Source organism: Linderina pennispora, assembly GCF_002104995.1.
Source record: "Linderina pennispora strain ATCC 12442 chromosome Unknown DL89scaffold_27, whole genome shotgun sequence".
Lineage (NCBI taxonomy): Eukaryota > Fungi > Kickxellomycota > Kickxellomycetes > Kickxellales > Kickxellaceae > Linderina > Linderina pennispora.
The window spans coordinates 56,336-69,635 of NW_024468275.1; the positions used below are offsets into that span (position 1 = coordinate 56,336).

General features: G+C 56.9%; 8 protein-coding genes across 8 annotated transcripts; 6 read left to right on the top strand and 2 right to left on the bottom strand.

Moving 5' to 3' along the window:
* Positions 1-154: 154 nt before the first annotated feature.
* On the bottom strand, positions 155-801 carry DL89DRAFT_270888 (uncharacterized protein). Its single transcript, XM_040888840.1, has 2 exons — positions 359-801; positions 155-237 (listed from the first exon to the last, which is right to left on the bottom strand). Exon 1 carries the CDS (start codon positions 704-706, stop codon positions 419-421), a length of 288 nt encoding a protein of 95 aa, XP_040739691.1. The 5' UTR covers positions 707-801; the 3' UTR covers positions 155-237; positions 359-418.
* Positions 621-2,980, top strand: DL89DRAFT_100225 (uncharacterized protein). Its single transcript, XM_040882980.1, has 2 exons — positions 621-810; positions 1,042-2,980. Exon 2 carries the CDS (start codon positions 1,052-1,054, stop codon positions 2,864-2,866), a length of 1,815 nt encoding a protein of 604 aa, XP_040739692.1. The 5' UTR covers positions 621-810; positions 1,042-1,051; the 3' UTR covers positions 2,867-2,980.
* Positions 2,981-3,515: 535 nt separating this feature from the next.
* On the top strand, positions 3,516-4,283 carry DL89DRAFT_213522 (uncharacterized protein; the record flags this gene model as incomplete). Its single annotated transcript, XM_040884245.1, has 1 exon — positions 3,516-4,283. A coding segment is annotated over one exon (768 nt), but the record flags the coding sequence as incomplete, so codon positions are not given.
* Positions 4,284-4,536: 253 nt separating this feature from the next.
* On the top strand, positions 4,537-6,475 carry DL89DRAFT_296154 (uncharacterized protein; the record flags this gene model as incomplete). The annotated part of the gene is made up of 2 exons (XM_040890717.1): positions 4,537-5,183; positions 5,215-6,475. The coding sequence occupies 2 exons, from the start codon at positions 4,537-4,539 to the stop codon at positions 6,473-6,475; spliced, it is 1,908 nt and encodes a 635-aa protein (XP_040739694.1).
* Positions 6,476-8,246: 1,771 nt separating this feature from the next.
* Positions 8,247-9,754, top strand: DL89DRAFT_276113 (cytochrome P450; the record flags this gene model as incomplete). Its single annotated transcript, XM_040889388.1, has 2 exons — positions 8,247-8,314; positions 8,368-9,754. 2 exons carry the CDS (start codon positions 8,247-8,249, stop codon positions 9,752-9,754), a joined length of 1,455 nt encoding a protein of 484 aa, XP_040739695.1.
* A 367-nt stretch (positions 9,755-10,121) lies between these two features.
* On the top strand, positions 10,122-11,082 carry DL89DRAFT_286995 (uncharacterized protein). Its single transcript, XM_040889896.1, has 2 exons — positions 10,122-10,934; positions 10,968-11,082. The coding sequence occupies exon 1, from the start codon at positions 10,163-10,165 to the stop codon at positions 10,757-10,759; it is 597 nt and encodes a 198-aa protein (XP_040739696.1). The 5' UTR covers positions 10,122-10,162; the 3' UTR covers positions 10,760-10,934; positions 10,968-11,082.
* A 73-nt stretch (positions 11,083-11,155) lies between these two features.
* Positions 11,156-11,945, top strand: DL89DRAFT_270897 (uncharacterized protein). The gene has a single exon (XM_040888841.1). It carries the CDS (start codon positions 11,169-11,171, stop codon positions 11,769-11,771), a length of 603 nt encoding a protein of 200 aa, XP_040739697.1. The 5' UTR covers positions 11,156-11,168; the 3' UTR covers positions 11,772-11,945.
* Positions 11,946-11,972: 27 nt separating this feature from the next.
* On the bottom strand, positions 11,973-13,070 carry DL89DRAFT_286997 (transferrin receptor; the record flags this gene model as incomplete). Its single annotated transcript, XM_040889897.1, has 1 exon — positions 11,973-13,070. The coding sequence occupies one exon, from the start codon at positions 13,068-13,070 to the stop codon at positions 11,973-11,975; it is 1,098 nt and encodes a 365-aa protein (XP_040739698.1).
* Between the last annotated feature and the right edge of the window lie 230 nt (positions 13,071-13,300).

A 13,300-nucleotide genomic window follows, 5' to 3' on the forward strand; every position in this document is an offset into this window, starting at 1 on the left:
ATCAGTGCTGGCGGCGGGGAGAGCGCTTGATGCGCGTGACTCTGGGCGCTGGTTGTGTGTCGCCGACAATCAGAGTGCCTCCTCTCCGTCACACACAAAAATATTTGGAGCTTTCCATGCATTGCACGCTGCTCTGCCACTATTTCTCCTCTGCTGCTCGCATTTCCCTTCCTTTCCTAGACTGTTTTTGGGCCTCCACACTATTTGGAAATGACACGGCGAAAAGAAATAACTGAGGTGCGTTTATTTTTTGTCAAGCAGTGGCAGCCCCAGAACCCCCAGCAGTGTTGTCCAGTCGGGTTAGGAGGTTCGAGCACTTTGGTTTCTCAACTACGCAGCAAGGCTCCAATGCATGTAGGATATTCTCCCACCGGTGCCTCCGTCGGCCTGTGCGTTTGCATACCGGCCATACACAGCATCAGGGGCTGCGCGAGCACAGCGGCAGGACTCGGGCAGTAGCGAGGGCGTGTATGGCGGGCAAGGGTGGGCTATGGGGGAGGGTGGCTCGGATGACGACGGCGAGGCGCCGTGTGTGCGGGTGGTGCGGCGGCAGACGAGCAGTGGGGAGGACCGGGAGCGGATGGCGAAGCTGCATTCGCGGGCGATCTGCGCTAGGCTGAGCGAGGCGAAGCGATTGGTGGATGATGCGCGGTTCGAGTATGCGTGCGATGTGGTGTTTGAGTGCCAGCGCGGGTAGGCTATCCATGGATGAGTTATCTCGTGGGCATGGAGGAACCATGGCAGGCTAAATACTGGTGCTGCGCATTGTAGGTTCAATTTTCTCGGCAAGGCGAATTTTAGCCCGAAGCTGTAAGTACCAGTGCGAAGCCAATGTGAAGACACATGAAACGCGCGTTTTGCTTTGGGAGGGGGTAATTGCATGCATTAGTAGGCAGAATTTTCAGCATATGGCCGTGTCCCATGGCCAGCGCAGCCGCAGCATTGGGTGGGCGAGGGAGCAGCAAGTGTGAGAGACGTATGTGCACACGGGTCATATGAGAGATGGTTTGCATAATCGCACGTTTTTCCTTCTTACCATAGGCTGCATCCGATGGATCCACCGCCGTGGAGCGACGTGACGATGAAGCTGACGCTGGCGAACGTGCATTCGTACCAGCTGCCAGACCCATCGTGGGAGTGGGTGTCGCCGCGCTGGCTGATTGATATGACGGCAGATGTGGACGAGGATGGATGGCAGTACGCGACGCGGTTTGCGACCAAGTCGCGTTGGCGCGGGCGGCACTCGGCGGCCAAGTCGTTTGTGCGGCGGCGGCGGTGGGTGCGGCTGCGGCGGCGGCTGCGCATGCAGGTGGCAGCAGCGACCGGCGCCAATATCCACAGCCCGGTCGTGTTCAATCCAAATCTGCAGCCGCCGCAGGAGCTCAAGCGCGCTAAGGCGATTGGCAGTGTGGCCAAGGCGGTCACAGGGTCCAAGGGGTCGGTGTCATATACGCTAAAAGACGGAAAATACACGGCCCACTCGTCGGCTAAGCTCGACCGGTTGAAGGCAGACGCGGTGGATGCGCATCGGCGGGCAGCCGATCAGAGCCGCCTGTCGATGGAGCTGCCGCACCAGCCGGAGGCGGGCACCGATGAGCTGAACCGACGGCTCACAGAGCAGCAGCGCGCAATGCGCACGCGGCTCAGCGACGGCAATATCCCGGGCACGGCAATTCCGTACAGCGACCTGGACCGCGACAGCCCGGCGTCATTGTCGGATAATGCGGCGATGGTCCATAGCCCTGATACGCCAGTGGTGGAGACGTGGTTTGACCAGGTGGCTGTGCGATATGCTGACCACAGCTCAGCGGTCATGGCCAGCACACGGTACCTGCTCGACCTGCCGCTGCCGACCGGCGGCACCACAGCACGACGTGATGGTGACGGGGCACTTGCGGCGGATGAGGTGCAGGGGTACGTGGATGGAGTGCCAGGGCGCTTCGTGCGGCTCACTGGTCTGATGGCTCCTGAGCCGACGATGCCACAGGACCCGGTACTGCGCGGCATGCACTACACTACCGCTGAGGAGACACCAATGAGAGGCAAAAGCATTTCACAGCGGCGACATTCGCGGCGGGCGTCGCTGGTCTCTGCTGTGCCAGTGCGCGTGTCGTCACCACCGCCGCTGGCTGAGCTTCTGCCGCCGTCAGTGCCGCTAGCGAGAAACAACACGGCTGCCAGCGCCCTGGAGGTTCCGCTGCCACTGACAGTCTCTGTGGTCTCGGACGACAGTGGCTTTGCAGAAGCGGCGCTGCGGCGACATGCATCCCTGAATTCGGTGAGCAGCGGAGCGCAATCGCCCAACAGCATTGTGTCATTGGCGTACCAGCCTGCCGGAGCGCATCTGGCGCCATATTCCAACCCATATGCGCCCGTGGCGCTTGGAAACGCATCGACCACGACTGGCAAAGTGGACACGGCATTATTGGCTGTGACTGTGCGTAGCATGCGGCGGGCGCTGGGGACGCTGTCACTGGACCGCGAGCGGCTGGATGTATTGCGGGAGGCATTGCAGCAGGGCGGGATGGCGGCGGCAGCGGTTTGGCGGAACCTGGGCTGGCTGCATTACGAGTTGCTGCAGTACGATGCGGGGCGGCAGCAGCTGATTGCGCTGATGATGCAGTTTGCTGAGACGTGCCCGGTGCAGGCGGTCGCGTGGGGGGAGGCTGGGCAGGTGCCGGTGCGGGAGCAGGAGGAGCACCGGGGACTAGTGGAGGGTGGTGGCGGTGGGCTGACAGCGTCGCAGGTGTGGCGGTTTGTGATCCGGCCGGTGGTTGGCCTGGACGGCGATTTGTTCTACTCGGACTACAAAAATATGGTGGTTGCGGTGGCCAAGTGGTCGCTCAGACGGGCGACTCGCAAGTGATGCAGAAAACTGGAGCCGGTTGCGAACCGGGTCAGGAGCTGGAATAGATGCCCCAATGGAAGATTCTTCCAGCCGTCCATCTTTCAGCTTTTTTTGTTCTTCCTCCACTTTTACATTTGTAATATACTTCTTTTTTTTTTTTTTTTTTAACATGACCGACAAATCGTCGCCGTTTGGGTCGTCGCTGCTATTGCATGACATCCATACAGAGAACCAGAGGCTACGGGCAGCAAACACGCACATGCTGCGCACCGAGTCCGAGCAGCGTGCTCGCGCGACCCACTGTTTGCAGGACCTGTTGTCGGACAGCAAGAACAGCAGCGCCGACGATATTGAGCGGCTGGTGCAGCTGCTTCTTGGCAGCACCGAGTGTGTAGTCCGCGAGACAGCAACCCACGAGAACACGGACTGCATGGGCATGGAGGACGCGGCAGTGCACCGGCGGGACTGGGATATGGCAGCGCTGCGGGAGCTGGCAGCCACAGGGGCTGTGGGCGAGCCTGAGGCTCTCAAGACGATGGCAGATGCAGGCGGGTTCGCAGTCAATGAGGACACACGGTTTATGGTGTTCAGCGAGGCGATGGGCGTGTACCAGGCTTCGGAGTTGGGTAAGCCCTGCTTGGATGTGATCGCCGAGCAGAGCGGGTTCTTCTGGCTGGACGTGGTAGATGCGACCAAACCAGAGATGGACAGGCTGGCACGTGTGTTCGGAATCCACCCGCTGACAGTGGAAGACATTCTGGAGGACACAGGCGACAAGATCGAGGAGGTCAGTGACTACCACTTCGTTGTGTATCGGGCAGTGGACGCCGAGATGGCGGCATGCCCGATAGCCATGGTGGTGAAACGGCGGTTTGTGCTGACGTTCCATGGGCGCACAACGACCGAGCATGTGGAGCAGGCGGTGGACCGGCTGGCAGCCATGGCGGAGATCGGCGGGCAGTCGGTGGTGTATGTGCTGCTGGACGGGATGACGGACGCGCTGACCATGGCCATGCGCACCGTGGCATTGGAGGTGGACCAGGTGGACGAGCTGGTGATGGTTCTGTCGCCACTGGAAAAGGCGGATGTTCTGCAGCGCACGGGGCTGGTGCGGCGGCGGCTGCTGGCGCTCTGGCGGCTAATGCACGGCAAGCCTGAGGTGGTGCGGGCGCTGATGCGCATGACGCCCGACCTAGATGAGCGCCATCTGCTGGGCGACGTCCTGGATCATCTGGGCGCTATGCAGTCGGCCTGTGCTCATTGTGATATGGTGCTGGCGCGGGCTCACTCAAACTACATGGGCCAGATCTCGCTGGAGCTCGGCGATGCCTGTGTGGGCACGACGGTGTTTTCGAGCCAGTGGCTAGTCATCACTGCCATTCTGCTGCCAATCCAGTTCGTCACCGGCCTATTTGGCATGAACGTGCCTGTGCCGTTCAAGCCGAACGAGGATACTGGCGAGCATGAGAACCTGCGTGCCTGGATGACAATCATGGGGAGCTGCATTGCCTTTGTCGTGGTGTTTGGTGGGTGGGCAAAGTGGAAGAAGATCTTTTAAGCAATCACGTGCTGTGCGCAAATTTGGTCTTGCTAGCTCTGGGCTTTTTCGGGCGGGTCTGCTTCTGTCCAGGCTTATCTCCAATATATTTTCTTAACCCTTCCCTGTACTTCAGAATTCCTCGGAGACAATGGACCCAGAGTACCGCTCAATTGCGCGCATTCTGGCAACCAGCCGGGCGCCAAACATCATTGCTGAGGTGACGCAGGACCTGCTGGTGCGCTGGCCGCTTACTGCCATGCCTCTTTTGGCCGCATCGCGGCAGCTGGAGCTCCTGGGCCAGTACATAGCGACGTTGCGCGTGCGCGCGTATCGCGACCGCATAGCATCGACAGAGGAGCGCGCACGTCTGCAGGGCAACGCCGTAGACCGGGCTGCCCATTGGCTAGTTGTGGGTGCGTGGCAGCGCGAGGCCCACGGAATTAGCGATCAGACCGACCGGCAGGCCATAGCGGCTCTATTTAAAGTGGCCGAACGCAGCTCGGGGCTGCCGGCGCTGGCGCTGTTGGCAGGCGTGCTGCGGGCAATGCAGGCTGAAAACGTAGTCGATCCGCTGGTTGAGCAATGCGCAGTGGTGCTGGCGAATGTCGTCCGGGAGCTGGGCAGCCGCGACGAGGGCTTTGGCGGGGAGCATGGAACGGCAGCGCTGATTATGGTGACTGGCGTGGTGGATGCGATGGCGCCTGGGCATGTACGGATGCTGGCCGGGCAGTGTGCGGCGATGGTTGCGGCGGTGTTGGATCCGCAGGGCGGAGTGCTGGGCATGGAGCGGATTGCGTCGCGGGAGTTCTGCCGGCAGCGCGTGGAGCATGTGGTGGTGCGAGAGATTGGCGGGGGTGGTGCGGGCGTTGACTGTGCTGATCGACAGCCCGGCATTGGCACTGCCGGATGCTGCGCGGATTGTGCATGTGGTGCATGCGAATGCCACAGCCGCACTGCTGGCCTATGAGCGGGCGGCTGCAAAGCTGCCGGCGTTTGCGGAGGACGCACAGCCGCCGGAGCTGCAGCTGCTGGCGGCTACAGTTCTGGCAGTGCTGCATGTGCTGGAGGCGGTGCTGCAGCGGTACTTTATCGACGACGCTGGCCCAAACGAGCAGCTGGTGGTGGATCTGTGGGTGGCTGTGGTGGATGCCATGGCCTGTGTGCATTTTGCGACGCTGGCGTTTGGCCGCTCGGGCGTCGACGTGTTCAAGCGGGCCAGCTCCCTGGCGCTCGGGTTCATTGTGGCGCGCCCCCCGCACGTTGCCAATGCGGCGGTGCGGCGGCTGTTCCACAGCCAGCCGTGTTTGCTGTATATGGCCGCGCGGCCGGTCTGGGGAATCCACGCGGTGCGCAGCTGCACAGTGCTGTTCTACATGGACTTGCTGGAGCACCTGGTTGGCCGCCTGGCGAACAACACGCTGATGACCATGGTTTTGCCGCTGGTGACGCGCTACGCCGACTCCAATGCATTGCGATACGCTGGCCCTGACTGGTTCGAGTCTGCGCACGCCGTGGTGCTGGCGGTGCTGGAGGCAGTGAATAGTGAGGACTCGGCAGTCCAAGCCGAGGGGGAATGGCGCCGCGCGGCGCTGGTGGTGGAGGTGGTGCCATGGTATACGGATCTGCTGCTGGAGCTGTATCCGGGCAGGGGCATTTCTGGCGAGCTTCTGCTGATTGCATATACGGCGGCGGTCCGGGCTGCGACAGCGCACAGCGCGCCAGTATTGGCGCAGGATGCGGATGCGGTGCCGGTGAATCTGGGCTATGCGCTGGCGTGGGAGCGTGTGGAGGCGCTGGAGCGGAAAATCGACGCCCATGTGCGGAACACCGTGACGGCCACAGTATCGAGACAGGAGCTGATGCTGGTATTGCTGGAGCTGCTGACCGCAGTGCCGCTGGAGCTGCTGCCGAAACTGATGGACAAGTTCCAGGTGCGCTGGGAGGCAGAGCCCGAGTGGGCTATGCGTCGCGCACTGCTGGATGCCGCCCAGGACATGGTCGTTGAGCGTGCAGAGCTGGCCCGCAAGCCGGCCTTGGCAATGTGGACATGGAAGATGCGGACCGAATTCAATGCCGCGAGGATCTAGAGCAAAACTGGTTCGTTTGTTGTTGGCGCGAATGTGAATGTGCGTATTTTGTTCTATTTTGGGCAATGTGTGGTCTATTTTCCGATTTCCGTATTGACACCCTGCCATATGCACACAGGGTGGTTTCTTCTGGTGCGAATGAAATACGAGGTATGAGTAGAAGGAAGGATCTGGCTCGAACATTTCTTCTTCGTCGGATGCCTGCAAAGGATTGCGCTGCTGCTGGAAGGCGCCGGATCCGGCCGGTCTTTTATAAACCGGCCCCCTCCATACACCTATATTTCCGTGTGACCAGGTGCATAAGTTTGGGGAGGGGATTCCACCTTCGTGCATTTTCCACGCCAGCATCGGTGGGAACCACTTGCATGTCTGCCCTCCCTCCCCTCCTCGCGGTATCGCAGCGATTACCGCGTAAACATAAATGGCGACGCTCTATAGCACTACCGAGCCTGGCGCCAATCCACAGCGACATTAGACCCAGGTCTGCCAATAAAACGCGATCACCAATATCCCTTCCACCACACCAAAATAGCATCCCTGTGAGATCTACCACCTAGGTCATTTTATCGTGCATCGGGCATTGCACCGTCACCACCCAACGGTCTCGTTTATGAAGGATTGCTGTTTAAGCGCTCGTTCCGTCCTCCATATTCTAGGTCCTTTTTGTCGCAATCCTCGCTGCAGTAGTCACTTTCCCTTTGTATTTCCTCGCTCACGTCGTTTACTAGCAGCGCCTGTAGATTGGCCGTCGGCTATTGATTTGCATTCGCCTCCCTTGGCTCCTTCCTCCTTTGCTTCGGTTGCTGCAAGAAAAAAGGAGACTAGAAAGCGCTCATTGCTGCAGTCTCCTCGAGTTTCACGCGCTGGTAGTTGAGCGGTAAGTGGGCCGCTGCTGCTGAGTGGGGACGCAGAACGGAAAACGAGCAGACGGCGCTTTCGTTGTGATTGCTACTGCAAATATTTCGGACACCTATCTCGCACACCCAGTTTCGTTTTCGCGGGGATCGCATCATTTAGGCCTGGCTAATCGCTAGAGCAGACGGAAATGACAAAGAAAGCACAAAGGCGGGGTCTGCAGGATATGCATGCAGCCTATGGGTCGGCCCTTCAGCAGGACAGGGTATGCCCTTGCTTGACGCTTGGCTGGTTCTCATTGCTGCTCGATTTGGGCAAGGTGGAGATAAACGGAATACGGGATGTACGATAGGACGACCTGGGGAAAGCCGCTATCACCGATTTTTCTCTTTGTACTTTTTGGGCAAACCCCCTCCCTCCCCCGCCGTTTCTGCATCTCCATATGGGGTGCAGGCAGGATGCTCGCCAAACTGCATGTACGAGAAGCTGCACGTCCGACAGAATGAGGGACAGCTTTGCATGGGTCCATTTGCTCACCTATCTCCTTTCTTTGTGGTAAATGTGGGGCTGGCCTTATTCTTTCTGGCTTATCCCATGGCTGTGGGATTAGAGGAAACGGCGGTATAAATAGACTGGGCTCCTTTCAGGGACGCAACAAAACCCTGTGCTTTCGGCGAGTGAATTAAAAAAAACAGTGCTTTCCCAGCTTTATTCCCACCACGCTGTCTTTCTATGTCTGCTGCTTGTTTATTTTTCCGCATTCCACATCCTATTGACCCCCGTACTGTTTATCTCACCGCCCTAGCCAAACACACACCTCACGCCTTCACAGCCCCTAACCTATTCTTTTCCCATAGCCATGTCGCGTCTTCAAGATCCCGAGTTTGTGCTCTCGCTTCTCAAGAGCGCTAGCGACATGAGCGCAGTAAGGCTGACCATCTCCGTCATCGTGGCCACACTCGGCTACAAGCTCTTCTACGCGTTGTTTCTCTCGCCCCTCCGCAATATCCCTGGGCCCTGACTGCGCGGCTGACCAGCCGGCGGGCCGAAGTGATCAGCGCCACAGGCAACGCGATAAAGTGCGGGGAGCGCGACTCGATCAAATACGGCGACATCTACGTATACAAGCCAAACGCGGTATCGATTTCCAACCCATCCGACTGGAAAATGGTGCTGGGCTCGAAGTTCCTAAAGTCCGACTACTACAGCGGCATTGATTTGTTTGACATCCAGAACACACTGTCGGGGCGCGACCCGAAATTCGTCAGCGTGCGCAAGCGCCAGCTGGGCCCGTACTTTGCCTACGGATATCTGGTGAAAATGGAGCCGACGATTCTGCGCTGCGGTATAAAGTCGCTCAAGAACGCGTGGGACGCGCAGCTCGCGCGCAGTCCGACCGGCGAGATTGAGATTAACTACAGCAGAGACTACATTCTAGCCACCATGGATACTATTGGCGGACTGGTGTACGGCCAGGATTTCAATTGCGTCAAGAACCGCGACAACACGCTGGCGCAGCAGCTGCTATGCTCCATCAAGTTCCAGGCAGCGCGCTCGATGATCCCGATCACCAGATACTACCCGTTCTCGAAGCTCCTGGCGCCGCTGGAGCGCCCGTTCCGCAAGTACGAGCGGTTCTGTCGGGCAGCCATTGCGAAGCGGCGTGCATACCTGGCTGAGGGCGGTGACAAGCCGGCGGATCTTTTGCAGGCGTTCCTGGATGCTGAAGACCCCGAGTCCAAGGTGCGCATGGACGAGACCCAGATTGTCTCCGAGTCCATGGTGATGATGGCGGCGGGCGCCGACACCACCTCAAATACGCTGCTGTGGACCACACATCTATTTATGCTGTATCCAGCTGTCTATGTGCGCGTCTGCAACGAGGTGCGCGAAAAATTCGCTCCCGACCACCTGATCACGTACCATGAGGCCAAGGCCCATCTGCCGTACCTGGAAGCCTGCATCTTCGAGACCATGCGCCTGTGTCCGATTGCTGGCGGGCAGGCGCCGCGCGTAGTGCCCCCAGGCGGCTGTACCATCCAGGGCCACTTTCTGCCCGCAGGCACCGAGGTCTACCTGAACTTCCGCGGCGTACACACCAACCGAAAGACATGGGCTGATCCATTCCGGTTTGTTCCAGAGCGCTTCCTGGACAACGACGAGTCGAAGCGCAACTTCTATGCCTTTGGTGGTGGTGCGCGCACCTGTCCAGGCCGCAACCTGTCGTGGGTCGAGCTGTTCACAATCATGGCAAATATGCTGAAGGACTACGAGTTCCGGATGCCCGATGATCTGACGTACCTGGGCCCGGAAATCGTGGACGAGCATGGGTGTCCGAAGAAGATGGACTCAAAGTCGTTCTTTGTTAATACCCCGATTTACCCAGACCGCGACTGCAGGATGATCTTGTCTAAGCGCGTCTAAAAGGGCTAGAGATGGCTTTATTGTTTTTTATTTACCTGTACCAATTCATTTCTCTGTCTTCGTGAACATGTCCGGCTGTGTATGCTGCTAGCCAGGATATTGTACATGCTAGTGTTGGTCCAAAGAGCCTACGCACCGCAGTTTCCAGCAGATAGTCTCGGCTCGCCCAAAGAACAGCGTTTCGGCATTTCGGATGATGTCTTTCAATGCTTCGCCGAACACTGGTAAACTGTCTGGGTCAGCTGCTGGGTGACGTGTCACCAGTGGCCATAATGGAGTAGATATCAGTGTGCCGGATCAACAAAGAAAAACCGGTGCCTCCGGATTGTCTTCACAAACCCAAGTGTATAAAAAGGGCTTGAGAGCGCCCCACTCTTCCACTATCTCTTTACTAAACAGCGATTCCCTATGTCTCTTGAAACGTATACCTCTTCCTCCCTGCGCAACCTGGAATACCACAAGAGCATTGTGCTCTACAATGGCAGGTTCGACACCAGACAAGCCGCCGCAAGGTCTGGCATGCAGGCCTATCGCATCGTAGCTCAGTTTCCTCACGTAACCCTCCTGACGGTGGATGTGAATGACGATGCTACTGTTGTTGTTGGAGTGATACCGACAAGCGGTGTCACTGTAGCCAAGGCGCTAATCGACAAGGTCTCAACGAGAAGTGCCAACGCCATAACTCGGGGTGTTCCCTACAAAATGGAGCAGCGAGATATGCAGCTGGGATGGAAGTTTACGGATGCGCAAGGGGCCAAGTACAAATGGAACACTAAAGCCCTGAAGACCCGGTGGGAGCTGCTTGACAGTAAAAAGGCAGCCATTGCCACCTTTGACTGCACAAAGTTCTGGAAGGACGGTCCTGGCATCCTGGAGTTCAAGACTGGAATTAGCAATGAGCTTCGAGTGCTTTCTCTTTTGGCACTTGGCATAACTGCACTCACTGTCACAAGGACCCATGCCAACAGCCACGGCAATGTAGCCATCTATGCATCATGGAGTTAGCCCAGGTTTGCTCATGGTTGGTAGTGAGGCGAGTTACTGGCTCAAAGAAATGCGCTTTTTGTTCATGCAGTATGATATCCTCTTACGATTTTGTTAACATGTGCTGATAAGGATACACCCGCACTATACCTGGCAGCGTAATATCAGGCGATTCTGGGGGTTGGTTCTTTATTGATTTCCGTCCCTTCCAAAAGAAAGCAGACAGCCTTCAATAGAGAATATTCCTTAGCACACACCTTCAGTTTGCAAGACGCGCTTTCTGCAATCCGGCCTTGACATACCAGTGTGCCAAGACGGCGAGGGACACCCTCTTTTTGCTAAAGAACATTCCACGTGTCTTGTGCAGCCTATTTAAACGCCGAAAGCCGGCGTGCGCATCACCCTCACCGTCATTCTCCAGTTAGCTATCATGTCCACAGATCCATTTACAATTTTCTCCAAGACTGTTCCCATCGCTGTGATGTGTGTCGTTTTCTACAGCGGCTGTTTTGACAGCATCGATGCGGCCCAGGGTTCTGGCGAGCCTGTCTACAGAACATATGTAAAGTACCTGAACTTGATCCTCAGCTCAGTTGAAATTGATTTTGACGACAATGCCACGCTAGTTGCTGGCACCATGTCCATGGCCAAGAGCAGCGATCGCTCAGAGGCAACAGCAGTCGTAGATATGCGTACAAAGCGAAGCGCCAAGGTCACGGTACAAAATATGACGTTTAAACTGGAGCAAAGGGCTACACAGCTCGGCTGGAAGTTCAAGGACGCGAGCGGTACTGACTACAAATGGAACACGCCAATCAAAGGCAATCGGTGGGAGCTGCGAGATGGCAATGGGTCTGTTGTTGCGACACTCAATATCAGGAAGTTCCATCCTGAAAAGCTGGAGATTAGGCCTACCATGGACAAGCAGCTCCGCACCCTTGTTTTAACTTCGCTGATCTCTTGTATTGTCACTGTCGCCAGTCAGGAACCCAACTACACCAATGTGGCATACGAGCTGCTAAGGGGTTATTGATTGCTGCTTAGAGTATCCAGCGGTAGGCCATTTGAAGGCAATTGTGCTACTCGGTATGCGTTTGCACTTTATCTGTCAGTAATATGGTGTCGCATGTTCTTGTTTAGCGTCTTGGTTATTGTAGCGCTATTGTCAGCTCACCTTGCTCGCGCCCCAGAAAAACAGAATGCTGAGTGTTAAATTGTAAGTTTATTGTACTTTTCAACTACCAGTAACTCCAGCAACCTCTACTGCAAATGCCAGGGCAATGTTTACATAGTGTAGCAAGTGCTGGAAGCTAACAGTGCTGATATCGTCTGATGACGTGTGCATGTGGGGATTCCCAGTGACAAGCGGGCTTTCGCCAGGCAGCACAGCACGATAGCCGGCCTCAAACCAGCTTGCATGGTCGGAGCACGCATATCCGCATGAAAAATCCTGGGTCTTCAGGTCGGTGTACTCGGACACAATCTGGCGCAGCAGCGACGTCGAACCAGGATCTGTGTTATCCGTCAAGATGCCAACCACAGGCGGGCTAGTTGGGAATCCGGTCATGTCAAGCTGGAGATCAACTACTACTGGCCGCATCGCTTTTGCATACATGTGCGCAATATCAGCCGAGCCCAGCAACCCGACCTCTTCCCCTGCGTAGAAATGGAACTCGATAGTCCGATTCAGTTTCAGCTGACTGCTAGCCAGAATCCGCATAACTTCCATGAGCACAACAACACCTGTGCCGTCATCGTCGATACCTGGTGCGCTGCCATGCTCTGGGTCGAACTTGTTGATGCTGTCAAGGTGAGCAGACAAAATGACAGTCTCGTCACTGCGTCCCGGGATTTTGGTGATAATGCTATTCTGCGGAAACGAATGAACGAAAGGCACAACCTCCACACCGCCGATACCAGCAACCACACTGGTGATTTGTTGCTGCAGCCAGAGCGACGACTCACGGCCATTGCGCGAGTTGAAAAACCGGTTGTGGAACTTTGCCATTCCTTCAAGGACACGACGAGGGAGTGCATCAGAAATGTTGGTAAATAGCGGCTTGATGGCTTGCTGTAATGACGGCTGGTCGGGAATGTGCAGCTGCTTCTGTCGGAGACTGATAAGGCTGCTGTCAATGTCAGTAATGTCGCGGAATTTTGTACCAGATCGGCTCAGATTGAATATATCGTTCTTGGTTAGCCACTTCTTGTCGCTCGGCCCTGTCTGTATCAGCCGCTTAGAGGCGTAGATATCCAGATTTCCCTGGATTCTTGCCGCTAGCCCGCAATGGAAAACGACAAAGAAGGCGAGGAAGGGTGCATAGAAAAGCATGCTGAGGGTTGAAAAGCTCTATGTTCTGACGAGACGAGGGCAAGCGGGCAGTATTTATTGATGCCAAATGCCGTCCTGCTGGCCAATTAGGCAACCTAGACCCGATCACCGCCTGAGGCTATGCAGAGCTTGGCAGCAAACAATCGGCCCAGCCGTGGGACCTGTGGGGACGATCTGTGTATGAGTTTTTCACCACCGCGCTACTAACCACGGGCCGCAGCACGAGCTGT